This window comes from Delphinus delphis, chromosome 1, assembly GCF_949987515.2.
Source record: "Delphinus delphis chromosome 1, mDelDel1.2, whole genome shotgun sequence".
Lineage (NCBI taxonomy): Eukaryota > Metazoa > Chordata > Mammalia > Artiodactyla > Delphinidae > Delphinus > Delphinus delphis.
The window spans coordinates 109,232,109-109,247,425 of NC_082683.1; the positions used below are offsets into that span (position 1 = coordinate 109,232,109).

Genomic DNA, 15,317 nt, shown 5'->3' on the forward strand with positions numbered 1-15,317 from the left:
TAACTGTTCAGGACTTCCCTATGTTTTTGATGACTTCCCTTATTTATACCCAAGAATTGATGGAAATGACAAAAAAAGCAAAGAAAAATAAAAGAAAACCCAACAAGGCAATACAATTTAGAGAAAACACTTAACCTGCTGGTATTCAGGAAGATACAAATTAAAATGATGATAGATGCTATTATTTACCCCTAAGATTATCAAAACCTCTAAAGCTGATAATATTAACTTTTGGCCCAGTATTGGGGAAAGGGAACTTTCATATACTTCTGATAGGAGGCTAATTTGATACAGTTACTTTGGAGGATAATTTGGCAATATCTATTAAATTCAAAATTACACACATCCTATCTGCCAATAATTCCATTCTAGGTTTCCACCCTAGAGAAACACTTACCTGTGTGAACAGGGAGACAAGTGCAAGATACTAATTGCAGCATTGTTTGCAATACTGAAAAACTGAAAACAACCTAAATGCCCACCAATAGATGGATGGCTAAATAAAATTCAGTGTATCTGTATCATAGAATTCTTTTTTTTTTTTAACATCTTTATTGGAGTATAATTGCTTTACAATGGTATGTTAGTTTCAGCTTCACAACAAAATGAATCAGTTATATATATACATATATTCCCATATCTCTTCCCGCTTGCGTCTCCCTCCCTCCCACCCTCCCTATCCCACCCCTCCAGGCGGTCACAAAGCACCGAGCTGATCTCCCTGTACTATGCGGCTGCTTCCCACTAGCTATCTACCTTACGTTTGGTAGTGTATATATGTCCATGCCTCTTTATCGCTTTGTCACCGTTTACACTTCCCCCTCCCCATAGCCTCAAGTCCATTCTCTAGTAAGTCTGTGTCTTTATTCCTGTTTCACCCCTAGGTTTTTCATGACATTTTTTTTTTTAAATTCCATATATATGTGTTAGCATACGGTATTTGTCTCTCTCTTTCTGACTTACTTCACTCTGTATGACAGACTCTAGGTCTATCCACCTCATTACAAATAGCTCAATTTCGTCTCTTTTTATGGCTGAGTAATATTCCATTGTATATATGTGCCACATCTTCTTTATCCATTCATCCGATGATGGGCACCTAGGTTGTTTCCATCTCCTGGCTATTGTAAATAGAGCTGCAATGAACATTTTGGTACATGACTCTTTTTGAATTATGGTTTTCTCAGGGTATATGCCCAGTAGTGGGATTGCTGGGTCATATGGTAGTTCTATTTGTAGCTTTTTAAGGAACCTCCATACTGTTCTCCACAGTGGCTGTATCAATTTACATTCCCACCAACAGTGTAAGAGGGTTCCTTTTTCTCCACACCCTCTCCAGCATTTATTGTTTCTAGATTTTTTGAGGATGGCCATTCTGACTGGTGTGAGATGATATCTCACTGTAGTTTTGATTTGCATTTCTCTAATGATTAGTGATGTTGAACATTCTTTCATGTGTTTGTTGGCACTCTGTATATCTTCTTTGGAGAAATGTCTATTTAGGTCTTCTGCCCATTTTTGGATTGGGTTGTTTGTTTTTTTGTTATTAAGCTGCATGAGCTGCTTATAAATTTTGGAGATCAATCCTTTGTCAGTTGCTTCATTTGCAAATATTTTCTCCCATTCTGAGGGTTGTCTTTTGGTCTTCTTTATGGTTTCCTTTGCTGCGCAAAAGCTTTTAAGTTTCATTAGGTCCCATTTGTTTACTCTTGTTTTTATTTCCATTACTCTAGGAGGTGGGTCAGAAAGAATCTTGCTGTGATTTATGTCATAGAGTGTTCTGCCTATGTTTTCCTCTAAGAGTTTGATAGTTTCTGGCCTTACATTTAGGTCTTTAATCCATTTTGAGCTTATTTTTGTGTATGGTGTTAGGGAGTGATCTAACTTCATACTTTTACATGTAGCTGTCCAGTTTTCCCAGCACCACTTATTGAATAGGCTGTCCTTTCTCCATGGTACATTTCTGCCTCCTTTGTCAAAGATAAGGTGACCATATGTGCGTGGGTTTATCTCTGGGCTTTCTATCCTGTTCCATTGATCTAGCTTTCTGTTTTTGTGCCAGTACCATACCGTTTTGATAACTGTAGCTTTGTAGTATAGTCTGATGTAGCATAGAATTCTATAGCAATTAAAAAGAATAAACTAGATTTCTGTAAATCAGCATCTCCAAATATTATTCAGTGAAAAATTTATAATGCATAAATATAAACGCAATATGACTTTTTAAATATAAAAATGCATAGTAAATGTAAAGTATTTTCTCTGTGTACTGGTTTATGTGTGTAAAAAATAGCTTTAAGTTGTCTGGAAGGAATAAGCTCAACTTCCCAGTGATTATCTCTGGGGAAGGAGGAGAGGGATTGAATTTGGGATGAAGATCAGAAAGGACTGTAGTTTCATCTATAAATATTCTACTTTTAAAAGGAAAAATATATTGATGTATCATTTTATAATTAAAATTAATTTTCAAAACACTTTCTATTACTGTGGTATGTCTTTGTTGAAAGAATGCACTGTGTGAACTAATAATGATGTGCAGTCATTTTTATTCCTATGATTAATAGAGGCCAGGATAATTTTGATGTGAGTTTTGTTTATTTATAGTAGTAAATTAACTCACTATACTAGTAAGCTTGCATGTTTATGTAACATGCCAATAATAAAAAATAAGAAAAAACATTAAGACTACTTAAAAAGCTGGGCTCTCATGTTGAGTTCTCCTTAAACCTCAGTCTATACCGACATGAATCCATTTTCCTTTGGTTCTGTTTCCAAAAGACAAAAGAATATGGTAGAAAAAGAACTGGGCTGGGATATAGTCTGCAGATTTTTTTCTGATTAAACAGTCAATATATATTAATTGTGTGCAATTGGGATTCACTTCCCACAAATAATAAATAAAGGGATTATCATGAGGTTCCTAATCTGTCAATATCTATGATCAGACTTCAGTTGGTCTGCAAAGTCCTTGAAATTACAGGAAAAAATTTGTGTGTAGGTAGGTGTGTGCATTTTTTTAATGGGAGGGCATTTGGGAGAAAGATGCTTAAATGGTTATGGAACAACAAAAACAAGAACAAAAGGTTTATAGTCATTGACCTAGATAATCTTCAGTGTCCTTTTCAGCTGTGAAATTCTGTTAAAGGTAAATACTGAGACTTTTTTATACTGTCCTTTCTTTTTCTCTTTTCTCTCATCAAACAAACACCAAGACAAAAACAGTTAACAAGTTTTATCAACCATAAAATGATAAAAATGCCTAATTTTCAAAATTAATATGATTATTAAATGGAATAATCCATGTAAAGCCCGAAGCTAGCTACAGTGCTGGGGAGACGTTCATGAACAGGCTTGCACATGTCCAATCCAAAATGAGATCACAGCTGCCCAGATCTGGCTGATTATTGAGAGGAGGATGTTGACCCAGGCTGGATATTTGGCTTAAGAGAAATCAGAAATCCAGGGCCTTTTTTTTTTTGGTGTCATCTCCCAGTTTCTAAACATTGTTAACTAATTCATATTTTAAATAGTGTGAACTAGTGGTGTGCTGGCTAAATGAAACATATCAGTAGACTATGTATAGCCTGTTGGTCGTTTTTGAACTTCTAGGTTTCTGTATATGACCAATGGCCTGAACCAAACAATGCCATGTAAAGAAAATATCAACAAAGTTTACTCTCTCATCAAAGTCTCATTTTTTTTCCTTCCTACAAAGTTGGTCTCTGACTCAAGCCAGAAATCTAGCAAGTCATGTTAGACACCTTCATCTCAGTCACTGTATACTATCTAACCACAAATCTCAGAAATATGTTCTGCATCCAGCCCCTTTTATGTACCCCATGTTGCCTCTGTCATCTTTTACCCAGATTATCATAGTAGCTGCTGGATTGGTCTTCACACCTCAAGTCTTGCCCCTCTGCCATTAAAAAAAAAAAAAAAAAACAGGGCTTCCCTGGTGGCGCAGTGGTTGAGAGTCCGCCTGCCGATGCAGGGGACACGGGTTTGTGCCCCGGTCCAGGAGGATCCCACATGCCGTGGAGCGGCTGGGCCCGTGAGCCACGGCCCCTGAGCCTGCGCGTCCGGAGCCTGTGCTCTGCAACGGGAGAGGCCACAGCAGTGAGGGGCACGCGTACCGCAAAAAACAAAAACAAAAAACAAAAAAAAAAACCTTTCTGAAATGAACATATGATCATGTGATTTTACAAAAGCCCTTTGATGGTTCTTCATTGCTTATAGCTAAAGACTAAAGTTCTTAGCAAGTTTTATCAGATTCATTGTTATCCAACCTCTGCCTGTTGTTCTGACATCATTTCCTACCATGCTGCCACATACAACCTGTGTCTTACCTGTGCTGAATTATTTTCGAGTTCCTTTAGCTCACCATCGTCTTTCTTACTTTAAGACTTTATGCACACTTAAAGATATATATTCCTGGGGTAGTCTCCCCAAGTAAACCTGGATAACTCCTGGCCACTTCTGGAGACTCATTGCAAAGTTCCCCTCTTAAGATTTCTTTGAATACTGTTTCTTCACTTTTAATCAGAGTTAAAATCAGTTGATCACTTCACCGCAAACACAGTCCCTTAATCATGTCTATTATAGCACTTGCCACAGTATTCATCTATTGCTTTCTCATATGTTGGTCTCCCTAATTACTATGTAAACTCCTAAAGGACAGGGACAATGTCTTTCTGGTATTTGTAACTTCAGTGCCAAGTATAGCATCTGTCAACTAAGTAGTTACTAACTTGCCTCCAATGAATGAAATGAGTGAACAAATGATCCTTATGTTGCATTGACAACACCTACATCATCTGGATCATCTGGATTCTGTAGTTAAACTAATCAGAGAGGGATTGCTCATCAGCCTATCCCACATTCTGAGATTGCTTGTTGGAGAGCTGTAGAAATGTGAGTATTTTGTCACACATAGGTGGAGCTCAACCATTTCTTCTTACAGGCTTGGCTAGCTGAGTCTGACAAAACTTGTCAGGAAATGTATTAGGAAGAGTGAGGCAAGGATTTGGAAGAAATAAAAACAATAGGAATTAGATAGTAATGTTGCTGGAAAATAAAGGGTGTTGGGTATTCCCCAACTCCCCCAAATATTCAAATCTAGGGCTTATGTGGTATGCTTTGGGAGCAACATAATACTTGTCCAGCCCCTGAAATTGCACCAATTGGAAATAATTTCTCTAATGCATTTTTTTATGCTAAAATTAGTGTAAATGAGATGTGATTTTGTTTGTGTTTTGGTTGATTGGGTTTTAAGACACCCAGCCAACCAAGCAATTCAACAAACAACATCAGAGCTGACAAAATTCATCTTGAGAATTTGAGGAAGAAGAAGGGTTGAATTTTTGTCTTATTAAAGCCCTCTTGACAAGGGAAAGATACTGCTGGGTGAGGTACGGCGAAGACTTTAACATTTAAAAAATTCAAAAATCTATCTATCATCTATCTATCTCTATATCTCTATATCTACCTATCTATCTATCTATCATCTATCTATCTATCTCTATCTAAAAGAAGAGATGTGAGCTGATTTTTAGAGGAAAGAAAGGGAAACAAACATTTGATGTGTGCTCTCTGGGTGTTAGGGTTCTGTGTTGGGTAGTGTGAGGGGGTGGAAGACGCCTGGGCTTTTGCGTGAGTGGGGTCTGACTTTGCTGCTTAGCTGCATACCAGCTATGTGGATTTGAGTAAGTTTTTTTAAACTTCTCTAAGCCTAATTTTGCCTGTAAAGTATGGATCATTTTTGATTTGCAAGGTAGGTGTAGGGAAAGTATCTGAAGCACAGTAAGTAGGCATTCAATATTTTAATTTTCTTTCTTTAATCCGCAGTGGGATAAATAGCACAAATATTGCATGATTTGTATTAACTGAAGTAATAGAAGTAGACTGGAACTCAATTTTTTGACTCCCAGCACTAGAGGAATCTTGAAGTAATGACTCTAAGTTGGGTCATTAGAGGAAGGGGAGAATTTGCCTACACTGGAATCTAAGTTATTTAGTCCTTAAATCATGTCCCTGCAACCCCCTCAGCAAATCATCGATTTGTAGATTTCAGATTCTCTCTATATTTCCTCTTCTCTAATAGCCTCACTATGGGAAACTGCTTCTCCTACACTTCATGACTATGTTCTAATGAAGGACTGATAACCAGTCAACCCTTACAACTTTAATCCTAGGGAAAGTTGGTAAAGCCAGAAACACATCAAAGTATTTGGGAACAGAGAGTGATTCTCCATTTCATCCTTTTCCTAATTACTTTATTGTAGGCAGTAGGAGGTCACAAGATCTTCATCAGTGTTCATCATGGAGAAATGAAAAAAACAGGCAATATAAGAGGCAATTTAATATATTTAAATAATCTTTAAAAATGGACACAATGCCTTGCAAATTCTATACTTCCTCGTGTGAGATGGCTTCATAATACAAAAAGAATACTTATAAACTTCTCCTACTGGTACCTTCGTGTACTTCATAAGTAGAATTCTCTCACTTTCACTTAACATACTCCCCAAAGATGGTAAGATGTCACTTAAAATAGGTTTAAAAGTCTGGGTTAGTGGCCTTTTAATCGTGCCAAGTGGTTTATTATTAGAGAGGAAGCTGCCCTCTGTTTATTGGCTGGGTTGATTTCCAGTCGAATCCAGCATTACCTCAATCTTCATCCTTTTCTCTTCTTCTTCTTCCTCTTGCTCATTGCCCCCACAGCTTATATACTCACGTTTGATTGCAAGTAGTATTATTTTATTTTTTTAACTTTTATTTTATATTGGAGTGTAGTTGATTTACGATGTTGTGTTAGTTTCAGGTGTACAGCAAAGTGATTCAGTTATACATATACATATATCTATTCTTTTTCAAATTCTTTTCCCATTTAGGTTATTGCAGAATATTGAGTGGAGTTCCCTGTGCTATACAGTAGGTCTTTGTTGGTTATCTATTTTAAATATAATAGTGTGTATATGTCAATCCCAAACTCCCAATCTGTCCCTCCCCCCCACTCTTCCCCCTCTGGTACCCATAAGTTTGTTTTCTAAGTCTGTGACTGTTTCTGTTCTGTAAACAAGTTAATTTGTATCATTTTTTTTAGATTCTGCATATCAATGATATCATACAGTTTTTGTCTTTCTCTGTCTGACTTACTTCACTTAGTATGATAATCTCTAGGTCCATCCATGTTGCTGCAAATGGCATTATTTCATTCTTTTAAATGGCTGAGTAATATTCCATTATATATATATATATACACACACACACCACATCTTCTTTATTCATCTGTCAGTGGACATTTAGGTTGCTTCCATGTCTTGGCCATTGTAAACAGCACTGCAATGAACATTGGGGTACATGTATCCTTTCAAACCATAGTTTTCTCTGGACATACGCCCAGGAGTGGGATTGCTGGATCGTATGGTGGCTGTATTGCATTCCCACCATCAGTGTAGGATGGTTGCATTTTCTCCACACCTTCTCCAGTATTTATTGTTTGTAGATTTTTTGCTCATGCCCATTCTAACTGGTGTGAGGTGATATCTCATTGTAGTTTTGATTTGCATTTCTCTAATATTTAATGATGTTGAGCATCTCTTCATGTGCCTCTTGGCCATCTGTATGTCTTCTTTGGAGAAATGTCTATATAGGTCTTCTGCCCATTTTTTGATTGGATTGTTTGTTTTTTTGATATTGAGCTGCATGAGCTGTTTGTAAATTTTGGAGATTAATCCTTTGTTGGTTGCATCATTTGCAAATATTTTCTCCCATTCTGTGGGTTGTCTTTTGGTCTTGTTTATGGTTTCCTTTGCTGTGCAAAAACTTTTGAGTTTAATTAGGTTCCATTTGTTTATTTTTGTTTTTATTTCCTTTCCTCTAGGAGAGGGGTCAAAAAATATTGCTGCAATTTATGTCAAAGAGTGTTCTTGCTATGTTTTCTTCTATGAATTTTATAGTATCTGGTCTTACATTTAGGTCTTTAATCCATGTTCTTGGATTGGAAGAATCAATATTGTCAAAATGACTATACCACCCAAGGCAATCTACAGATTTAATACGGTCCCTATCAAATTACCAATGACATTTTTCACAGAACTAGAACAAAACATTTTTTACTTTGTATGGAGACACAAAAGACCCTGAATAGTCAAAGCAATCTTCAGAAAGAAAAACGGAGCTGGAGGAATCAGGCTTCTTGACTTCAGACTATACTACAAAGCTACAGTCCTCAAAACAGTATGGCATTGGCACAAAAACAGAAATATAGATCAATGGAACAGGATAGAAAGCCAAGAAATAAACCAATGCACCTATGGTCCATTACTCTATGACAAAGGAGGCAAGACTATATAATGGAGATAAATGGTGCTGGGAATACTGGACAGCTACATGTAAAAGAATGAAATTAGAACATTCTTTAACACCATACACAAAAATAAACTACATGTAGTATTATTTCGGAAGGCCTTTTCTGGTTATCATAAACTCTCATAACACAGAGGACTATGACTTACATTCCAGCAGAACAACCAGTGTATGTAGTGTGTCCAGTACAAACTGACCTTCAATTTCCCACATCCAAAGGTCATCTTTATCTAGAAAGTTTGGGGAAAGAAGAATTTTATCTTTGTTCCTCCTAATTTGGCCATTCAGAGTTTCTCCTCAGTGCCACATGCTCCTCCCTGACAGTACAGACATGCTTTGAAGAATGCTTTGACCTAACTTAGTGTTCCTTGGTACAGAGATGTTTTATCCATAGGATGCTGGCACACACGTGGTGGCAGAGGGAAAATCTCTAGTCATACATACCCTATGACTAATTTCCCAGCAGAATTGCATCTAAGAAATTCAACTGTTCATAGGGGTTCCATATGGGTGCAGTACATTTTCTAACTGTTTTCCTTGTAGACCATACCTGCTGTCTTGCTTTTATCTTAGAAGGGGAATATGTAATTCTTTTTGAACTATTTTAGAATACTTTTGGTGTAATTTACAAGGGACAGTTGCCTTCAATTTGACTAAAACAAAATTATTGATGGTTTTAGCAGTCTGGAATATAATTTTTTCATTATATTTAAACTCAAATGAGTGTGGTCAAGGGATTATGGGAATCACTGATAAATATTTGATCCTATGTATTTATACACACACAAATACAATAAAGGCAAATTAACATTGATTCAGGGAACTGGTGAAGTTTTTGATACTCCTAAATTTTATAATTGGAGATTAAAGAATGTGGAAGTTATAAATGAATGGAATGAGTGCAGAGCCCCTGGCAGAATGGAAAGAGCTTTGGTTTAAGAATCAGAAACCTATACCCTAGTCATAGCAGCACTTCTAATTATCTGCATGATATGGGCAAGTTAATCTCTTTGAGTCTCATTTACTTTACCTACAATAGAAATTGACTGGATGAGATTAAGCATAATATTTAAATTTCTAACTATTCTTTGGTAATTAGCATTTATTCAATGAAAGTATGATGATGGATAGATTTGTATGAATTGGTTACCACTTAGGGTTAACTACCATATACTCAGTTATTTTTTGTGTGTGTTGTTAATAGTAGAACAATAATTTTATTTTCTTTCACTAATAAACTAATATGACTAGTGTTCTATTTATCACATAGCATGATTTAAAGTTTGTATAGTTCTTAAAATGAAATATTAAAAACTAGATGGAATATGTTCTAAGTCTAATCAGAAGAATGAGACTATTTTTTGGTCTTTCATATAACTTCTGTCCCCAGTAGTGGCTGCGATCTTGAACACCCATTGATGAACTGTACTTTAGTTTGAATTTCAAATGAGAAGGTTGAAGAAAAGTAGCTTGAGTTTTTTGGGGGAGGAGAAGATGGTGGAGCATCAAATTCTGATTTAAGGAATTATCACTCTTTTTGGTTAGATTAAATATGCTTTGCTTTTTTTTCTTTTAATCTGTAAATTAAGGGGATGATCTTTAAAGTCTGTACTAGTTCTCACATTGTGGACTTTTCCTTTTGATTTTACAGCAGTAAACTTTCTACTGAAATTAGTATCTTTTGTACATATTTTTCTACTCCTTGTTATGTCTCTTTCTGTTTATAATAAATTCACATATTTTTTTCCTCCTAGGGAGGAGTATATTTTTAATTGTTTTTATTTGACTGGAAACTTCAGGACCCCATCAGCCTCCACTCCCATTAGCTTCCATTGCTAAGGGATATTTCCGTTAATATATTTGACAGAGAAAGTCTGTGACTCAACTCTTATTATTTTCAGAGCTTGTGTGGTCTCAGGAAATAGCCACTTAGGGTTATGTTTAATAATGATTGCTTTGATGATCATGATTAACCAAAGTATCTGAGATCAACTCCTCAGCATAAAACATTTCTTCCTATAAATGCTTTGGACAGTGATTAGATTGAGGAAAAGATCAGACATGATTGAGTTTTGCCTTCTTTGGACTCCCTATTAATAGTATTCAGGTATTTTCCTGCCATCTAGGTGTCCAGAGGTAGAAGAAAGAAATGTGCATCTGACCCCATGGGAGGAGACTATGTTTGTTTTTGTGAAGATAAAAGAGAAGACAAAATATACCTTGATGGAAAGTTTACTTCAATGTTTACACAATACAATTTTCTGGATCCTGTATCCAGGCAGTCATGACAATAAGTTCAAAAGTAGTAGTACAGAGTTCCAGTGGTGGCACAAAAGATGCAAATATTCTGAATCTTCAAGTACTACAACATTCTTTGTTCAGGGCATGGAATGTATTATAATGTTATTAGGGAAATTTTGGCTCCTAAACCATGTCTCTTAGCTTCCTGGTTAGGTTTGTTAACACTCAATTAAAACAATCTGGAATATCCAAAATTTAAGTCTCAGAAATTTTTTAAATGCTCACTTTATTCCAGAGCACCCAATCACTTTGTCATATCATTCTAAATGTAGTCTCAAATTCAATTTACTTCTTCCATCCACTATTTTCTAACCAAAGAGCTCAATGATTATGGAGCCTTACAAAAAAGCTTTGCACCAAACAAAAGAAATAGAATACAGTGCTACAGTTAAAATAAAAGATCAGACATATACCTCCACTACCAAAAGAAAGGACCATGTTAAATATCTTAATCCCATATTGTGTGTCTCATTTCTCCTTTGGGTTAGGTCTTATCTTGAGTTAGTTTGTTTTCCTTTGGTTTCAAATTATTATTCAAAGTAATAGCACCTTTGTTCTTGGACATATTCACAGAGTGGGGTATTGCTATCTAAGTAAAAGGAACCAGAGTCTGTTCTCTCTCTTCCATGGTAACCTCTGGCCTCAGAGTCTCTTGTCTGCTTATCATCCACATCCTGACTCTATCTTCTCATGGTCCCTGACTGACTCGATCCAGACTCTTGCTTTTGCCTTTCCCCACTCCGTGTGTTTATACTGCTTGATAAATACCTATATCTATACTCTTCAGTTACCATAGGGTCTTGGCTATCAAGTGAGTGACTGCCACTTGACTGCTCATAGCTGTCACTTGATTGACCATGACTATATACTTGTCTATCATTGGTGCTGAATCCAGATTGACCCTGGATATCTCCTGATTGTCCATCACTTGATCCCTGTGTTGCTAAATTTGTGCTGGATCATAGCAACTCATGAGATGTATCTCCCAAGAGCTGCTGGCTGGATCCATGTATACCTATTGTATTGAACTCTGATTGTCTATGCCTCAATCCTAATTGTTCATGAATCTTTTCCCCACAATCTTCTGAATGCCCTGTACTATCACTATGGGATCCTTGACTCCTAGTTGAACTAGAATCTGAATGGCTGTGAGCTGCTAAGGATTTTCCATGGCCAGATACAGAGTGGTCACTTGGCTGACTGCTAGGAGTGGATCCCTGCCTTCCAGATTGAACATGGATGTCTCTTGACTGTTTCTGAGTTGGTACTGAATTCCCATGGCTAGATCCCTGCCTTCTAGTTGTACTGAATCCAGAATGATTATGGGAATCAGCTGACTGCCTTGTCTTTGACTGTCCATGACTTGAATCTTGTCTTCTTGCTCTGTTGCTTTTGATCCCGTATGGTCAAAACTAGAAACTGATTGTCCATGTCTAGACACTTGCTTGGTTGTAGCTCTATCTGTTGACCTCAAAGGACTAGAATTACGACTCCTTGTTCTGCTGGCCCCAGAAGGTCCATACCCAGACTGCCCATAGTCATATGCTGCACTTCCATAACTGCCATGTTTCCACCCTTGACCTGATCCATGTCTTTGTCTTCCACTAATCTGTGACTGAGAATGACATACCAGATTGAGCATGGCTGCTACTTGACTGTTTTTAGGCTATCGCTTGACTGCCTATGTGTATCATGTGACTGTGTATGGCTGGACCCATGTCTCTCTATTGTGCCAGATACTAAATGTCCATGGGTAGATGTGGTCTGCCTACGAGCTGACTGTGAGTGTGTAGATTTGTCTCCTGTGTGTCCATGGAAAGATACCTCTTTCCCTGAACTTCTGGATCCTGATTGTTCATGAGTCAACATCTGCCCTTGATCTGATACTGAGCGCTTAGATGTATCTCCTGAATGTTCATGTGCTCTGCTTGTATTAGTGACTGAATGTTTGGGGGCAGACCCAGAATGTTCGTGAGTGTATTCTGAGAGTCTCTGTGAGACTTCTGAATGCCTTTCACTGTCACTGGACTCACTGTGACTAGATCCCTGTCTTCCAGCTGTACTGGATCCTGACCGTGTGGATTGTCTATGACTAGAGTGGACGTGTCTAGTGGTATCTCCTGACTGTTCATGAGCAGTTCCCTGTCTCCCTCTAACTGTGGATCCTGACTGTCCATGTTGAGGTCCAGCCTGCCCATGAGCGGATCCTGAGTGTCTCTGAGACTTCTGAATGCCTTTCACTGTCGCTGGACACTGTGACTAGATCCCTGTCTTCCAACTGTATTGGACGTGGACTGTGTGGACTGTGTGGTGTCTCCTGACTGTCTGTGAGCAGTTCCCAGTCTCCCTTTACCTGTGGATCCTGACTCTCCATGTTGAGATCCAGTTTGCCCATGAACAGTTCTCTGTCTCTCTCTAACTGTGGATCCTGACTGGCCATGTTGAGATCCAACCTGCCCATGAGTGGATCCTGAGTGTCTGTGTGAGACTCCTGAATGCCTTTCACTGTCACTGAACTCACTCTGACTAATCCTTTTCTTCCACTTCTGCTGGATTCTTCTTATGCAGAATATAGACGACTAATCTCGTTATGTGTCACGGTATCCCTTGACTCACCATGAGTAGATTCTTGTCTTCTTGTGCTAGATCCTGATTGTTCATGGGTCGTTGCTGTATCTCCATGACCTATACTAGAGTATCTACTTCTCTCTCCTGATTGTCCATGGGTTGTATTTTTATTTCTACTTGTATTAGATCTCAATTCTCTATGGTCATTTCCAGAATGTCCATGGGTAAATGCTGAATATCTTTCCCAGTTATCTGACTTGCTTCACTGTCATTTGACTGGCTATGTGTTGTTTCCTGCCTTCTGGACGGTCTCCTTTCCTGACCTGATCCTGGCCTTTTCTGGCTATGTCCATGAATGCTGTCATTATTGTCAGTGTGACTTCCTGGTATACTGTGACCCCTGTTTCTTTCATTATCACTCTGAGTAGTTCTTTCCTGACTGCTTCCTCTTGTTTGACTGTGGGGTGAATTTGATGTTGGTTTTCTACATATTGGACACTTTTTGCTTGAACTAGGCCCATTGCTTCCTTGTCTACTTACCCTAGATTTATTTTTGTCATAGCCGGAGGATTGACCTGGGCTAGACCCATGTTGTCCAAAGCCAGAAGACCGACTTGAACTTGACCCATGTTGGCTAAAGCCAGATGATTGACTTGAGCTAGACCCTTGTTGGCCATAGCCAGATTGCCCTGATCTAGACGCATGGTGTCCAAAGCTAGAGGACTGACCTGAGCCTGACCCGTATTGTCCAAAGCCAGAGGATTTACCTGAGCCAGACCCATGTTGTCCAAAGCCAGAGGACTGACCTGGTCCAAACCCATGTTGTCCAAAGCCAGGAGACTGACCTGAGCTGGATCTATGTTGACCACATTTAGAAAATTCATTTGAACCAGGCCCTTTTTGGTGAGAATTTGAAGAGTATCCACGGGAACCAGATCCATGTTGAGCATAAATAGAAGACTGACGTACTCCAGACTCATATTGTCCACAACAAGAGGACTGACTTGAACTTGTTCCCTGTTGTCCTCCACAGTTCTGTGGCTGACCACATGCTCTAGATCCATATCCTCTCTGACTAGAAGACTGGCTACAGGAGCTAGGCTCATGTTGACCATATCCAGAGGACTGACTTCCTGAGATATATCTGTGACCTTCTTTTCCACTACTTCCTGATTGATAACCTGATTGGGTATAGCTAGATTAGTTTCCTTGCCCTCCAAATCTACCTGCCTGACAAGAACTAGAAGCGTTTTGTAGCCTTCCACACCCACCTGAACTGCTGGAACCACATGCGTGGCTTTCCCTTCAACCATTTCCTGAACTTTTAGAGCTAGACCCAAGTTTTTGTCCTGCACTCCTTGACTAAGTAAAGTTTGATTCATGTTCACTATCATCTAATCCACGTGACAGACCACCATGACCTTTCCTTCCCCCACTCTTTGATCCAGATTCAGGTTCATATTCCTCCCCAGATTCCCTAGAGGGGCTAACATGTGACTTGTTTCTTTTTTCCACCAGCTCTCCAGAGCTGGAACCATGTCTTTCTTTGCCACTACTCTATGAGTGACCAGAGCTGGACCCAAGGAGCCTTTTTTCAGATCCCTTTTGTCTCTCTGAGCTAGATAAACCACATTGCCTTCCCAGCCTCCTAGAGCTGGACCCACATCTATGTTTCACAGTTCCCCTCGAGCTCTCAGAACCATAACCATGCTCCTCTCCCTCACTGCAACTTGAATATCTGTAAACTGATTTTTGTCCGAATGTATCCTCTTCTTCCTCTTCTGCTTCATTTTCTTCCTCTTGGTGTCGGCGACCATGTCTGTGCTTCTTTGACCCTGAAGCTTTGCAGTATTCTTTGCTGAGAACCTTGTTGCAAGCCATAGCCAGCTTGAATACCATCAGAAGAAACTCAGTAAAGTCCACTCTTTGGTCATGATTTCGATCTAGCATATGCATGATGACACCACTGTGTCTGGATCATCTGGGTTCTGTATACAAGCAACACATCAAAGGAGACCTGGTCAGCCTAGTCCATATTCTCAGCTAAATTATTTGGGTAGAGCTATAGAATTGTGAATGTT

The 15,317-nt window shown here is 38.5% G+C and overlaps 1 protein-coding gene across 1 annotated transcript in view; it reads right to left on the bottom strand.

The window, feature by feature from the left end:
* The window catches only part of LOC132425088 (filaggrin-2-like), a 73,221-nt gene that overhangs the window by 56,836 nt on the left and 1,068 nt on the right, over nucleotides 1-15,317 (bottom strand). Inside the window, 5 exon segments of the mRNA XM_069540625.1 lie at nucleotides 12,493-12,858; nucleotides 13,022-13,121; nucleotides 13,777-14,319; nucleotides 14,600-15,200; nucleotides 15,203-15,224. Of these exon segments, the coding sequence (XP_069396726.1) occupies nucleotides 12,493-12,858; nucleotides 13,022-13,121; nucleotides 13,777-14,319; nucleotides 14,600-15,200; nucleotides 15,203-15,224 (1,632 nt within the window).